This window comes from Talpa europaea, assembly GCF_964194135.1.
Source record: "Talpa europaea genome assembly, chromosome: 9".
NCBI classification, from domain to species: domain Eukaryota; kingdom Metazoa; phylum Chordata; class Mammalia; order Eulipotyphla; family Talpidae; genus Talpa; species Talpa europaea.
The window spans coordinates 40770937-40786562 of record NC_140076.1 but is presented as its reverse complement, the minus strand read 5'-3'; the positions used below and the strand labels follow the sequence as shown (position 1 = coordinate 40786562).

The window sequence follows — 15626 nt, the reverse complement described above, 5'->3', positions numbered from 1 at the left end:
AAAAAACAGACAGGGTTCCTTCTCATATATAGATTAAAAACAGACTTTTTAAATACATAAACATATAGGCCCTTCAGCAGAAAGCAGTTGCCCAATATGAATATGACATTATAACCATGATCATGCTTCCAAGGAGAGGTATCTGATTATTATGAGAACATGAAAGATGGGATTTGACCTAGTTAAGGAATTCACACTAGGGTTTCAGGACAGAAATGGAATTTGAGTGCAAAGCAAAAGAGGTTCCAGAGAGACAACAAGAGAAAAATTCCTTTCAGCACCTCTCCAAGCTGTAGATCTTAAATCTTTATTTCTTTTTTTTTTTTAATTAATTCTCCCAGTCTTTCAGCTCCAGGCTCTTGTTATTAAGCGTTCTGCCCACTCTTACTCATTTCTCCTGATTAACTCTTGCTCATCTGTTTTGTCTCAGCTTAGCCAAGTATGTTTTTGGGAATCTTCCTTTCTCCCTCTTTCGAGCTTAGTTTAAATGCTCCACAATGGGTTACATGTTCTCCAGCACCAAATCCTTACATAACGTATCATCTATTTGCTTCTGTTTTCCTTGTTAGGTAGGGAGGTCCTTGGAGGCAGGAACTAAATCTTGTTTACTGAATCCCAGTGCCCACCACATTGCAGTGAGTTAATGAGTAACATGTATTCACAAAAGGAAGAGTTCCAATAAGTCAACTGCTAGTGATAATAACAGTGATGTTAGTTAATATTTACATGTCACATATCATATGATAGGTACTATTCTAAGCACTTTACTATATTGGCCAACAATTCTCTCAACAAATTGATAAGAAGGATATAATTTCTCCCATTTTTCTGAGCCTGCTTTAAGCATCAGTTCCTTATTTGTAAAACAGAGATTGCAATAATACTTACTTTATAAAATGGAGATTATAGTAGGTAAGCATAGTGCCTGTATAGTAAGAGTTAATTAACTACTGTTTGCTACGGCAAACAAGGCACCAGAGCCCTCATTCAGAAGACTCCAACCTTTTGGGGGAGGAAGACTGACATTGTCCCGACCCTGAATATGGCCAGAGGAGGAGAAAATAGACTTAGCATTGGTGAAGTGCCTGTTGGAAGCAAGGACAGATCCATGCCTGCTGACTCTCCTACTCAGGAATCTTCAGCAATGGGCCCTTGCAGAGAAGACAGACATGTGTGTCCACAAGTTTCAAGACTTGCTTGCTCTGGACCCCTGATCCAGCAGAAAACATTCTTCCTTGGTTTTAGATATTATTTTACAATAGCTTTCACTGTGTGTGGAGACCTTATACACACACACACACACACAAAAGAGAGAGTTGCTAGTATAATTTGCTAACTAAGAACAGGATGCAGGTACCTCAGAGTTTTTGCAGAATCAGCTCCAGGCCACAGCTACAAAGCAAGTGTCTCAATAAGCAAGTCATACAAATTTTTTGTCTTCCCAGTGCGTATAAGTAATGTCTACATATACTGTAGATTATGAAGTGTGCAGTATCATTGTGTCTAAAATACCTAATGTGCATACCTTAATTAAATGTGACAGAGACACAAAAGTAAAAAAAGTGATGCCCAGAGACTTCCCACAAACCTCAATTTGTAAAAAAAAAATGAAGTATTTGTGAAATGTGATAATAAAGCACAATAAATCGAGATATGATTGTATTATGAAAAATAACAAAGTCTGAAGTCAGCGGTCTCGTTCTAGCACTACAGTATACTTGCACAGCTTTGAACAAATTACTTAGATTTTCAGAGACTTGGTTTTGTCACCCATAAAATGGCCATAATAAAACCCACCAATCAATAAATGTTAGTCCCTTCACCTAGTGTTAATTTTCATTGAAAATGAAATGTCTGCATTTGACATTTAAAAAACTTCACTTGTAAACTTAAAACATTATGTAATTATCAGGTATTATTAATTTGCTATCAATTATTTGTAAAGCTTACTATATACCAGATCCTGTGATAAATCCTGGAGAAATGTAAGGGTAATGGGGCATAGCCTTGCTCTCAGAAGAGAATTGCTGAAAGAGAAATTTATAATTTTCCAGAGTCCAGAAAGGGCAGCAAGGGCAGGGGGAATGGCTCAGTGGCCAGCACGGGCATCTACATTCCTGGCACTTGGCCTTCCCTGGGGGATATCTGATACCTTCTCCCCAGCACCAGCTGAGCGCTTGCCCAGACTATCCGACCCAAGGGCTGCAGGGATGGGACTACAGGATGAGTCTCCAAATCCTCAAAACAGTAGAAAAGGGAAACTTACAACAAACAAAATTAACTTGAATGCAGTAGGGGAGAAGTTGCATTCACTGATGGAGGAGGTTGTCAAGGCTAAGGAGAGGAAATTCACTATCAATTTTTGTGCTTCTGTGCAAAGTAGATGGAACAATTCAGAATCTCTGATCTCCAGTCCAGCCAGCCAGGCTTCCCAGTTTCAAACTCATATTATTTCCTTCTTCCTTCTGAGAAGGTATAAAATAAGTAAGGAGGGAGAAAGATTTTTTCTTGCCCAACCATGATTCAGGAGAAAGCTCTGCCGCAGAACAGGCAAGTGTGGCATTGCCTGGAGAAAAGGGACTTGTAGAGGCAGGTTTATAAAGTGATCCACCCAGATTTTGCAAAGAAGGCACCTCCTTTACCATAAGTTCTAAGACCTACCAAGTTCAGAAAGAAATTACCTGCTTTCCCATGGACAACCTGGCACAATGTGCCCAGCAGGATCAGAGTGAGTAAACCAGAGGCTTCTCTACAACATGATCCCCAGGAACGATGCAGGTCCTGTTTGCAGCCTAAAGTTTTTGACTCTCCTCGTGGCCCTGAGTGCAGAATTTCTATGCCTGGGAGATGGAGTCCAACTTCGGGACAATGGATACGATGATTTACTGGTTGCAATCAATCCTCAGGTATCTGAGGATCAGAACCTCATCCCAAACATTAAGGTGAGTAGCAAGTACACAGTTAATACCATTATATCACTGGGGCAGAACTGTAGTTTTTAAAGAGCTAATAATCCTACCTGGTTTGCATTTGAACAGTAAGAGAGCAGCATTTGTTAAAGATAACAACAAAAATTATAATTATGGCTAAGCCAGTTTGTGCTTTTAACTCTGCATAGTGTCCCCTCTTGTCTTCTTTCATTTGTTGTTGATGGTTACTATTAATTTTAACTTTCTTAGGCTCCTACATGACTGTTTGGGAGGTAACAACTTTAAAAATAGCCCACGTGGCAATAAAGACCAAATGTTTGATTGATGAAAAAGACCTATTATGCTCATTAAAATCATATTGTTGGATTCCATTTTGAGATTGAGAATTTTCAACAGAAAAGAGAAAGCCAGGAGTGACAAAGAGAAACTTTCTTTCTTTTTACTAGAATGCTCTGTAAAATAAGTGACTATTTTCACTTTAACATGGTAAGGGAGGATCATAATTCCATTACTGAAGAGCTTCCTTTGATATTGCTTTAGTGAAATTGGTGTCATCACAAGGTGTGGCCTTGAACATGCCTACAGGTAGGACAAGAAAAGGATTTGCTTCATAAAAATTTAAAAGCCTTTCACAAAATTGGGAAAATTATATAGGCAAACCTAGACACAGTGTCTCAAAATCTCCTCCAGATAACTGTTTGAAGCTTATTTGGCTCCTAAGTTTACCCAAAGCCTAAAGTTATCTCAAAAAGAAAGGGATCCTTCAAAATTTTTTATTTTTTATGACTACTTTTTCAAGTATAATGAGAAAATGAAAAAATAAAGGACTTATAAGTGATGAAATAAGCTTTTCTTTTATTTGGTTATAGGAAATGATAACTGAAGCTTCTTATTATCTATTCAATGCTACCAAGAGAAAAGTATTTTTCAGAAGTATAAAGATTTTAATACCTGCCACATGGAAAGCTAATAATTATAGTCAAGTAAAACAAGAATCATATGAAAAGGTAAGAATTTAGGATTTCATTAAACTTAAAGGGAAAAAAAACAACTAACACGTATTGTGTTTAAATAATAAAGGTGAGAACAAGGGAAAAACAAATCACTGATATTAATTCACACATAATGTTATTGGGAAGATTTTTATCCATAAAATATATGGAAATATTACAAAGAAGTACAAATTATAGAATAAAAATAAGTAAAGTGCCATTGCTTGAGTAGCAGCTCAGAAAAATCACTTTATTTTGTACCTTAGAAGATCCTTTCTGAGATTTTGGCTAAGGACCAAGTACTAGTTTTATTCCGAGTATGAAGTGTGAAGAGAACAATTCCAGTTATGACTATCTGCATTTCTATCCTGTCAGGGGCAGTAAACATGCATGTACAGACAGAAACAAGCCACCCACACACAGAAAAATATGACTGTCTTCTTCTGTTAGAATGTAAATTCACAGGATTTCTCATTAGCCAAAATCCAGGATGTTTTAGAGGATGGTGGAAGTAAGCAGGGGACTGGGAACGGCTAACTCTTCTTTAACTTACTTCCAAAGAACTCTCAAAAGCTGTAGATCATAGTTAAGCATCCATAATGGCATCTGTAACACACTGATATGCATACTATAAATACTTAATACATTTGCAAAATGACTGAAGTTACCACGAACAAGTCTGACATCATCCATCTGGGCTTAAACAGAGGCATTGAGCTCAAGATTCTGCAGTGGGTGGGCGCTATATCTGCAACTATAGCTCAAAGAGAAGGGCTCGGGGATGAGAGATACAGTTTCCCCTTTTCCTTATTTGTGTCATTTGATATAAAATTTCCAAATTGTTTTATTTATTTATTTTTAATGAGCTAGTGTTAGTTTCTAACACTGTGTAGGTTTCAGGTTTTTCACCTCACAGTTTCTCACCCAGAAAATGCATATATCACCACAAATATCCAGTCATTATCCACCACGTATATAAGATCAAATATAAAATATCAATTAATCTGCAAATAGTGAGTTTTACATATTCCTTTCCAATCCAGATATCTTTCTTAAAAATTGCTCTGGCAGGCCCTCCTCCATGTTTATGGTATGTGAAATAACAGTGGTCAGAGTGGGCATCCTCTGATTATTTTAATACTTAGCTTCCCTTTGAAGTCACTCTTTCAATAACAAATGGTATAGCAATACAGATAGTACCCCTATATCTTGAAGGAATTAAAAGCTCTTAAATGCATTTGATTTGTGGCCAGCTGAAAGCATTTTGAAAGTGTGTGGTCATGGAGCTAGGAGAGATAGAGGAATAAACTGGGAAGAAACATAGTAATTATTAAGTTTCAAGTAAGTGCTAGAAATTCTGTATTTATTACTTACTTCTCACACACTCCAAAATTCGTTGTCATTAAAATTAACAGAACTGAGGTTTAAATCAGGTAAGAGTTTTTTCCTAAGTCAAAAAACTGTTAAATTACAGAGACACAATTTGAGTTTATGTCTGATGATTCCTTTTTTGGTGTTGCCTTGCAAAGCCCTTGACTTGAATTCCTATTTTCCTAAAAATAAATATTATTATAAAGGTAATTCAAGCTCACTGAAAAAAAAATCAAACAATGTAGAAATAATGGGAAATAAAAATGAAAATATTACCTTCCTCTACTCCTCAGTGTATGCACATACACACTCACATTACACGTGTAGAAACATAGTGATAATTATGTATATATATTTATAGATCTGGTGTTCCAAAATCAGCTTTAAAGAAAAAAACTTACCATCTTTAATTTCTAAAGGGAAATCCAAGACTACCTGTTATTTTTCTTCCTAAATATAAAATAAACCATATTGTATATAAAATTGCATTCTCTAATGGCTACTTGAATAGATATTATCTTTATTTTTGGACTTAAAATATTATGTTTTAGCATTAGTAATTGAAAGTGGTCAGGGTAAAAATGAACTATAACTTCCATAGAATGATATTTTGCTGATGAAATTGGTTATGGGAATGAAAAGGTAAGACACATCCTTTTGTTTTGCACTGATGAAATAACACGCGGAAAGTCATTCAAAAAAGTCCACAACATTTTCCAGTACACTTCTGAATGATGTAAATGCTTTAACATTTCTCCACATGTTTTTACTATATTTATAGTGTTTAATAATATCAGAATTTTATTGTGCTGACTTTTGAGAAAATTTTAATCTGGTAAATGGGAAGACCAAGTGGAAGTAATCAGGCTCCATAAAAATTTTCTAGATTCTAAAAAAAAATACACATTTTTATTTATTTTTTTTTTTTAAACTTTTTTTTTTTATTTTTTTTTTATTATTATTATTTTTTTTAATTTTCTAGAGGCATGTCTTATTTTATTTATCTATTTGTTTGTTTGTTTGTTTGGTTTATACATACACTGGGTACAGTCAGAAGCCGGGAGGGTGAGAGAATTCACCAGAGCCAGAGCGGGGAGCAGAGCAGGCAGAAGGACCGAAGTACACTGCTGAGGGGAGCAGCGGGCGGCAGGAGAGGTCTGCACGCCATGTGGGACCCTCCTCCGGTGGCCGGGGAGCAGCCGGGGATCGAACCGGCGCCGCAGAGGCCGCGGGCAGCTTCGCAACCCAGCGCTCAACCGCTGCGCCACCTGGGAGGCCCAAAAAATACACATTTTTAAAAGTGCTAAATAATTTTCCTGCTATTTAGTTGTGAATGGATTTTTATACTCCATCTATAAGGCAATTTAAAAACTCTATTATTAAATTGGTATACAATTTATACAGAAAGATGTACAAATCTTAGGTGTACAGTTCAAGGTTTTAACAAATGTATATGTCTATGTCACCAACATCATGGTTGGCATCTACACTATTATATTTCTTTTAACTTAGGCAAATGTCATAGTGACTGACTGGTATGGGCCACGTGGAGATGATCCATACACCCTACAATACAGAGGGTGTGGAAAAGAAGGGAAATACATTCATTTCACACCTAACTTTCTACTAAATGATGATTTAACAGCTGGCTATGGATCACGAGGTAAGTGTGGCCAATCAAGAAAGACCTTGGGCAATACCATTTACAATATTCTGTGGTTAGTGTTCAAAGCAACTCAGAGAACTTGAAACATGCCACAGATTTGCCATTTGGGTGAGAACTGTGACCCAGGAAAAGAGCAGGGACAAAGTGAGCAGGAGTTAATTGCCTGACTAATGGCCCAGACTGTGAATGCTGCAGGAAAGGATAAGAGAATTTGAATTAATAGTGGGCAGAAAAGGAGACCTTTTCTCACAAAGGAGAGGATCCTTGAGGTTGAGGATCATTTCAATAAATAGAAAGAAAAGAGAGAATAGTGAGAAGATTATGAATAAATTTCTGGCGACAGAAAAACACAGAGCAAGTTTGAAAGATGCACACAGTAGTCCCCACTGATGTGTAGAGAGTGTGAGGAAAGAACTCACACTGACAGTTTATAAGCACAGGAGTGACACCATCGAATCTGTGACTTAAAAAGATAAATCTGTGTGGTTAATCTGGATCGCTCGGAATGTTGAGGGAGAAACTGGATATCAGAACAATTAATCTCCACACTTGAGATGAGATGAGTAAGAGGGGAGGCAATGAAATGTGAACTGGAAAGACAGAACTAAGAACAATAAGAATTGTCTAGGTGCCACTCAATTATGGCACATAGACATAGACTCAGAAGGAGCAGTCGTTTATGCTGGTGGAAAGGCCCAGCCTTGTGGTTGCATTGGCTGGCTGGCATTTGGGAGAGATGCTAAGGGTTTACACATAGGTTTAGAGACACATTTATTTATCAGATGAGATCTGAGGAAGAAAACACAAAGAGAAAAGATCGTAAGTCAAGAGCCATCTCATTCTTAACTTTTTGTTTTTGGTATTCACTTTCTGTAGTGCCTTTTAAATGATGTTTTCACTTTTACCCCCACTTAAATCTGAAGTGCTAGCATATTCTATAAAACATACTTATAAGAAAATTTTTTTCCTGGCAACTATAGGGTGCTTATAAGTCTGCACAAGTATATGACTTCACCAGCACTTGCAAATTTCACAAGAAGGCATAAACTTTTCCTTAACACTTTCAGCCCAGACAGTTCCCTTCCCTTTCTTTGTTGCAAGATCCAAAAATTGTGCAATATGCCACAGCCTGAGTCAGCACAGAAAATACTCCCTAGGCTACAAGAGTTAAAAATAATTTAGAAAATGTAAAAGTGCATTTTAGGAAGGGAGTTAATCTGGAAAGCTTCTATTTGGGAGAAATCGATTTTGATCTGACTATTGAAGAAAATGCAAGACTTATAGAAGATTTGATGCTGAGGATGGGGGGGTCCCCATAAGCCAAGAGTTGGAGTTAAATATAAACATGGAGAATCAGGGATAAAATAAAAAAGACCACCAGGATTCTTCTTCCTCCCTCCCTGTCCCCAGGGTTCAAGCATAGCTTCAGATGGGAAAATTACCTGCAATAAAAAGTAGGTAAGCTTGGAAAACAGACTCAAGAATAGGAAAACTTTATTTGCTAGTTTCGTATTTTAGTCTGTTGACTGCTCCAGCAGGATAGCACACACTGGATAGTTTATAAACAACAGAAATTTGTTTCTCAGTTTTGGAGGCTGGGAAGTCCAAGTACTAGCACTGGTAGATTAGGAAACTGGTGAGGAACCACTTCCTGGTTATACTGGACATTCTGTGGCCTCATGTGGTGTAAAGAGGAGGGGACTCCCTGGGGTCCCTTTTATAAGGGCTTTAGCCCCCTTGATGATGGCTATATCCTCATGACCTAATCACCAGCCAAAGTCCCCATCTTCTAATACTATCCCATTGGGCGATAGGATTTCAACACATGAATTTGGGGAGACAAACATACAGTCCATTGCACTGACATATGCTTCTTTCCTCTTCTCCAAATTCTGAAATTATAGACCTATGTGAAACTAAATAGAAACCTGTTAGAAAGCCTCCATGGAAAAATGGGAGGATGTGAGACTCTTCACTAGTATCAAATAGACGTGCAATAATTGAGTTGCTGGCTTGCATTTACAGGACTAAACATATTTCATATTGCCTCTTTTATGATGATAGGGGATAAAGTAGAAAGAGATGGAAATAGGTTGAGGCAAGTGGAAGAGAGAGTTGCACTTCAACCCCTTGGAATGAGTACAATGATGAATGGCTTAACAGGCCATGCTGGACAAATAGTGGATGGTGGTCCCACTGGGCTATAGGAGTGGGGTTGGCTGTTGGAGTGGGGTTAGCCTAGGAGTGGGGCTGGCTGTACGATTTAGGTTTGTGCAATTATACTCTATGACTTACCCATAATGACAAAAATGGCTGACACTTTTCTCAGAAAGTATCCCATTGCTAAGCCATGCAAGACTATATCTGTGGTCAAACAGTGTTACAATTTTACTGCTTTTTAAGGCCCATTACAAAGATTTTAGGAACTAAAAGCAGAAGCTCTCTTTTCTACAGGCAGAGTGTTTGTGCATGAATGGGCCCATCTCCGTTGGGGTGTGTTTGATGAATATAACAATGAGAAACCATTCTACATAAATGAGCGAAACCAAATTAAAGTAACAAGGTTAGTACTTTTCCTCACCTTTAAAATTCATGATTTTTTAACCTCAAAAATAAGTTGCTAATGGCAGCTAAAACATAACTGATGAGGAGGAGATTCTTTCAGTTTTCAGATTTTATTGCCTCTAAATATTGGTAAATATTTCTGTGATTCAAATATCAAAACAAAAGTTATACTCTTAGCTATCTCACTGTTGCTCTGCCTTTAACCCATTATCTCTCATGTCCTCTAGGTAACTATTTTAATTAGTTTCTTATTTATTTTTCATATCTTTTCAGGCAAATTCAAATAAATATTAATATATATATTTTCTTTACTTTTTTTTGTAAAAAGTGAATTGTGTTCCATTGTGTGGTTATACCTTATTTTTAATCAGTCCCCTATGACTAGCCAAGTGGGTTTTTCCCAACTTTTGACATCACCAATAATATCACAGGTCATATGCCATATGTATGATTTCTTGGGAATGCAAGCAGATCTACTGAAGTGCTTCCAAGACTCATCTGGGACAAAGGGTACCCTCAGCTGTAATTTGGATAGACACTGATTCCTCTCCTAAAAGTTGTATTGTTTTGCACTCCCATTGACAGCATTTGAGATTGCTCATTTAGTAAAGAATCCTTTTGTATTTCATCATTATGTGTTCATTTTACTCTTCCTCTGGCATATAATTATGAACTCAAAGGATCTCTGACTCAGGTACTACTGTTCATACTTTTCCTTGGGGATCTAGAAGCTCATGTCAACTTCCTGGTATCTTTTGTTTTGACCTGGTTCATTTGGTAACTTTTTGGCAATATAAAACCTCTTATAAAGATCAAATGCTTTAAAATACAGTTGAATGCATTTCTAAATTAACGAACTTTCTTAATAGGATAGTTTTAAGGTGTTTTATGTGTACCCAGCAAGCCTTGCAGCAAACTGTTTTATGAATCAATGAAGAAACATAAGTATTTCTAAAACAGACCCATTTCTCTATTTTCAGGTGTTCATCTGACCTCACAGGCACTTTTGTGTGTGAAAAAGGCCCCTGTCCCCAACAAAATTGTGTTATTACTAAGCTTTTCAAAGAGGGATGCACATTTATATATAATAGCACCCAAAATGCAACTGCATCAATAATGTTCATGCAAAGTTTGTCTTCTGTAAGTATGTTCTTGGAATGCCAAACTCTTAAGACTCCATCTCTTCCCAAGGTAGTCTGATATGTTTTAGGTATTTAAACATACAGTTAAGATTCACTACATTTTACAACGTGGAGAATCTTAGAGTTCATCTAGTTTTTATTTTACAGATATAAAAATAAAGCTAAGACCCACCCCCCAAGATGATCTCTAAAAATAGATTCCTTTGGAAAAATGATTATTGCTTTTCAGGGAAGGTGATTTAATTAGGTTAGCCCTGGAGATCCCAAAATAAATTGCTTATATGGTGATGTTCCTCTATCCTTTCATAGGAAAGTGTACCAAGTTAATGTGAGTGATATAACACATGGTTATATTTATTCATTTGAAGTAGTAGCATACTACTCTTTAATTGCACTTCCTAATCTTTCCCCTTGTATAGTCTAGAGCATAAAAAAAAAAAAGTTAGGTGTTACCAAGGTGGTCAATTAACCTTCAACCTTGTCAGTATTCTATACTGACAATAGACTCATATACAAATCTAGAGCACTATTTTAAAAATTTTTATTTGAAAATAATAGTCTTTCACGAGGATCCAATACTTGCAACTGCTGGCCAGTTCATTCTCTCTCTCTGAAGAAAGAAGCATGGAACAGGCAGAAGCTTGCTCAGAGAGCACGGAATCAGAAAGGGGAGAGTTTGGTGATAGAGTTTTGGTGGCCTCACCCTTCAGGCTCCATATCTGCTTCTGTCTTCACAAAAAGCTAGGTCATGTCTGTGGTCATCTTTCCATGGGGCTGGAGCACTGTGGGCATGTGTCTCTGAGAACTTTGCTCTTTGTTTACATAGATGACCATGACTTGAAGTGATAAGCTTTTTTTTTTTTAAGATAATTTTATTTCCAGTATGGATGCAGTTAATACTAGGAATCAACTTAAGGTGGTTTTTTAATACTTCTTGTCTGATCCACTGTTTAATTTATAGCTTTAATAGCTGAAAACAATCTAATTCCATATATTTCATTCAAATTATTTGTGCCTTGGTACTATCTTTATGATCCTTTGAAAGATCCTGCATACCAATAGCCAGTCAGAAAAGTTCTATAAACCCCTAACCACAGTCATGATCTATAGAGAATGAGTTACATATAAACACCAGCAAAAAATAGGAGAAGGGAGTAGGATGAAAACAAGGGTGATGGGAATTTTATGGGGACTATAACCAAGATGAAAATGCATACATTGTACAAAAATGAAAAATGGTGTAAAAAATATATAAAATTAAAAAAATAGGTTCTACTCATATCTCCCCATGCTACTAAGAAATTCATGTCCTTAAGTAATTACTAAACTTTCTAAATTCAGCTTCTTTTTTTATGGAATTAGAGATGGGACTAGGATCTAGACTTTTTCTAGGGCAAAGTGCTTATTTCCCTATTAGCAGGATGCATCTACTATTTGTAGGAATATAATCACTGGAAATTCATGGTGACATATGACTTGACTATGCAAACTAAACTTTTAAAAGGGTTGCTGACACAAGTTAACTTTTATTAAATGAGTTTTATCTGTATTTCCAGGGGGTGCAGGTCAGGAAATAAATTTAAGTTGGCTTTCTCCTTATCCTGTTACTGTAGAAATCAATATTTAAACTAGATAGATTACGTGTTTAGTAATTAATAAATAAAGGTGTCATATGATTCCAAAGAATGGGCAGCCAAAATAACTCTCCTGGGTTATTTTCTTGAACACAATATCAAGCTAAGGAAAGTGAGAGGTTGTTTTGTTTTGAAGACTATGATGTATGTATATATATGTGTGTGTATATATATATATATATCTCACTGCTATATATATATATATCACTGCTCTCTCTCTCTCTCTCTCCATATATATATATATGTGTGTGTGTGTGTGTGTGTGTGTGTGTGTTCATGGTTCGCCCTCTATTATCCAAGTGAAATAAACTTTGATAAAGGGGTATCTTGGTAACACAAGGGTGCCAGTATTTCAATTAAAGGGTACCAAGGTTTATTTGTAAATTCAAAGTTGTTCTTTAAAAAAACAAAAAAACAACTTTTTTTGTTTTTATTTTTATTTATTTTGGAGGGGGTAGAAGAACTGGGGTGTAGGCCAAAGGTGCAAGAGGTGAGAGGATACACCAGAGACATTGTTGGGAGTAGAACAGGCAGAGCTACTGAAATACATTGCTAAGGGGAGCAGCAGGCAAGGCAGGAAAGGTCTGCTGTGCCATGTGGGTTAGCTCCCTGACCAGGGATCGAACTCAGACTATAGCAGTGATAGTGCTGGGACTTAACCCCTAGGTCACCAGGGAGGCCCCTCAAAGTCATTCTTGAAGTAAAAAAAGGTATCGCTGTTGACTTCTCACTTCCCTGCTTCATCTCACCTTCCTTGTACCTTTATTGGTTGACAATGAGAAATATGTCTATAATGTCAGGTTTTGTTCTTTGTCTAGGTGGTTGAATTCTGTAATGCAAGTACCCACAACCAAGAAGCTCCAAACCTACAGAACCAAATGTGCAGCCTCAGAAGCACATGGGATGTAATCACAGATTCTGCTGACTTTGACCATAGTTTTGCCATGATTGGGACTGAATTTCCACCTCCTCCCACATTTTCCCTTGTACAGGCAGGCGATAAAGTGGTCTGTTTGGTGTTGGATGTATCCAGCAATATGGCAGAGGTAACATTTTGAACTAAAATGGTTATAAACCATTATCATTTTCTTTCTATCAGTTTTAAACTTTATTTATTTATTTTTTTTCAGGAGGTAAGGGCAGAGGAGGAGGAGCTTGGAATAGTGATGGATATTATCTTTTCTGGGGGATATGAGAAAGAAATTCAAAATGTGACACAGAAATTGAGACAAACAAAATCCACAGATAATTCCTAACCCTCATTTTTGTTAATTGCAAACTTTTCTGACTAAGATGCTTTTTTAAAACTCTAATATGTAATGATAGGGTACTGTCTGGTCAAATTGCACTCCTTGGTAGACAGGCTTGGTTGAGGCAAAACACTGAGTTTGAAGTGAATGTGCATAGCTACTATGTGTACAGTTCATATGTCATTGTGAACAGAAAACTATATCTTAGTCATCAGGCAATCACAAAGCCTGCCAGAAACTTGCTCTAGAAAGTTCTAGAATTCTGATAGCGGTTAAAGCCTTAATCTCTGGAATCAGGTAGATAGGCTTTAAATTCTGGCATCTTAATTTACTGTCTGTGTAACTAAGAGCAAAATAACCTTCCTGAAGCTCAGTTTTCTTATTTGTAAAATAGGGATAATTACATCTACTTTAATTGGTGTGACAGAATTAGCTCATTCTGCCTCATAAGTTAACAGTTAAATTTTTAGGAAATTTGAAATCCAGGTATTAAACACAACCATTGTTAAAAAAATCTATGTATACATAATTTAAATGACATCTATGAAAACACATAATAAATGCTTGATACTCTTCACCGTCAAATTATTTTTCTACTTTTTTTTGATAGTTTCTGTGTTCTGAGAAAGTAAACTACAGCCCATTGACCAAGTTTGGCCCATTACCTGTTTTTGCACAGGCTATGAGCTAAGAATGGGTTTACTTTCTAAAAAGTTTAGAGAAAAAATCAAAAGAATAATAATATTTCATGACACTGAAATTCAGATTTCAGTGTCCGTGAAGATTTACTACAACACAGCAATATTTATTTGTTTATATATTATATGTGGCTGCTTTAGTGTTAAAATAAAGGTGAGCTATTGCACAGAGAATAGATGGCCCAACAAGCCAAAAATATTTACTTTCTGGCTCTTTATAAAAAAAATCTGCTGATCCCAAATCTATGTTCTTGAGGTCATCTCTCACCTTTTGTATCTTTAAGAGATGTGCTATTACATATCTCTTCCCAGCATAACATTCAGTGTTATCACATTGACAAATTGAAATTAATTCAGTGGGAGTTAATTGCATCAAATACGGATATCTCTCTCACACCAGAAAGCCAATGTTAAACATTTAACAGGACAGTGCAATCTATTTCATAGGGCTGTTGGGAGGAAATAAATAATATAATGAATATGAAGTTTTGGTTCATAAGCAAAATTACTATTTTATTATTGCAATGGTCCAAAGGAAGAATTTATCTTCTTGCATTCTCTGGATCAGTAGTCCTGGACAATTTGCTTTCTGGGACTCAGCTGTGAAATATTATCAAAGAAACACCACTAATACATTCAGCATCTGGATAATTTCATAATCTTCTATATCTGCAGTTGATTAGAACATACTCTTCTCAAATATGGATTCAGAGTTTATATATTGGCTATTTGCTCAGCTTACTGCTCTTACCACCTTCAAAACAAGTGATCCTAGTGAATTCATCAGTGTCACCTCTCCAAACTACGTCACTAATATTACTTTATGCTTGACTAGCTCTTCAAAGTATAACTGTACATCATAAATGTTCTTAGCTGTTCCTCACAGCAGATACATTTTAATAAGAAGAAAGGTTTTATCATCCAACTTTACAAAGTCCTCAGTCCCAGATGACCATGATATCAGAGGTTAGTGCCAAGACAGATAACTAGGACTACATTTCCTCTCTATCATAAGGTCTCTTTGCAATATCCTCTGTAACTTAGACTGTATTTTAAAAGAAACAGCTACCACTATAATCTCAATTGGTTCCATAGAACTTGAAATCTGAGTTGAAGAGAAATAGTAGTGATCTGTGTTCTAAGAGGTGGAATTATAACTTGCTGAGGGCAGGTTTCCAAATCACTCCTCCCTCCCTGAGAAGCATTTATTTCTGGGACTGCAGTTAATTGCACAATATCCTAGCTTTGTACCACAATACACCTCAAAAAAATATAATCCCACACCTCTGAAGAATTAGCAGAGATATTTGCTAATTGAGTTACTTGTTCATGCTTTTGTCTACCAAACAAATCACTGCCTTTCCCCCCCTTTTTTGGG

The 15626-nt window shown here is 36.5% G+C and overlaps 1 protein-coding gene across 1 annotated transcript in view; it reads left to right on the top strand.

The window, feature by feature from the left end:
* Positions 1–2518: 2518 nt before the first annotated feature.
* Positions 2519–15626, top strand: part of CLCA2 (chloride channel accessory 2) — a gene marked incomplete at both ends in the record, with an annotated part of 33741 nt that continues 20633 nt past the window's right edge. Inside the window, 9 exon segments of the mRNA XM_084243615.1 lie at positions 2519–2584; positions 2588–2644; positions 2648–2752; positions 2754–2942; positions 3800–3937; positions 6806–6960; positions 9418–9522; positions 10505–10664; positions 13119–13346. Of these exon segments, the coding sequence (XP_084099741.1) occupies positions 2519–2584; positions 2588–2644; positions 2648–2752; positions 2754–2942; positions 3800–3937; positions 6806–6960; positions 9418–9522; positions 10505–10664; positions 13119–13346 (1203 nt within the window).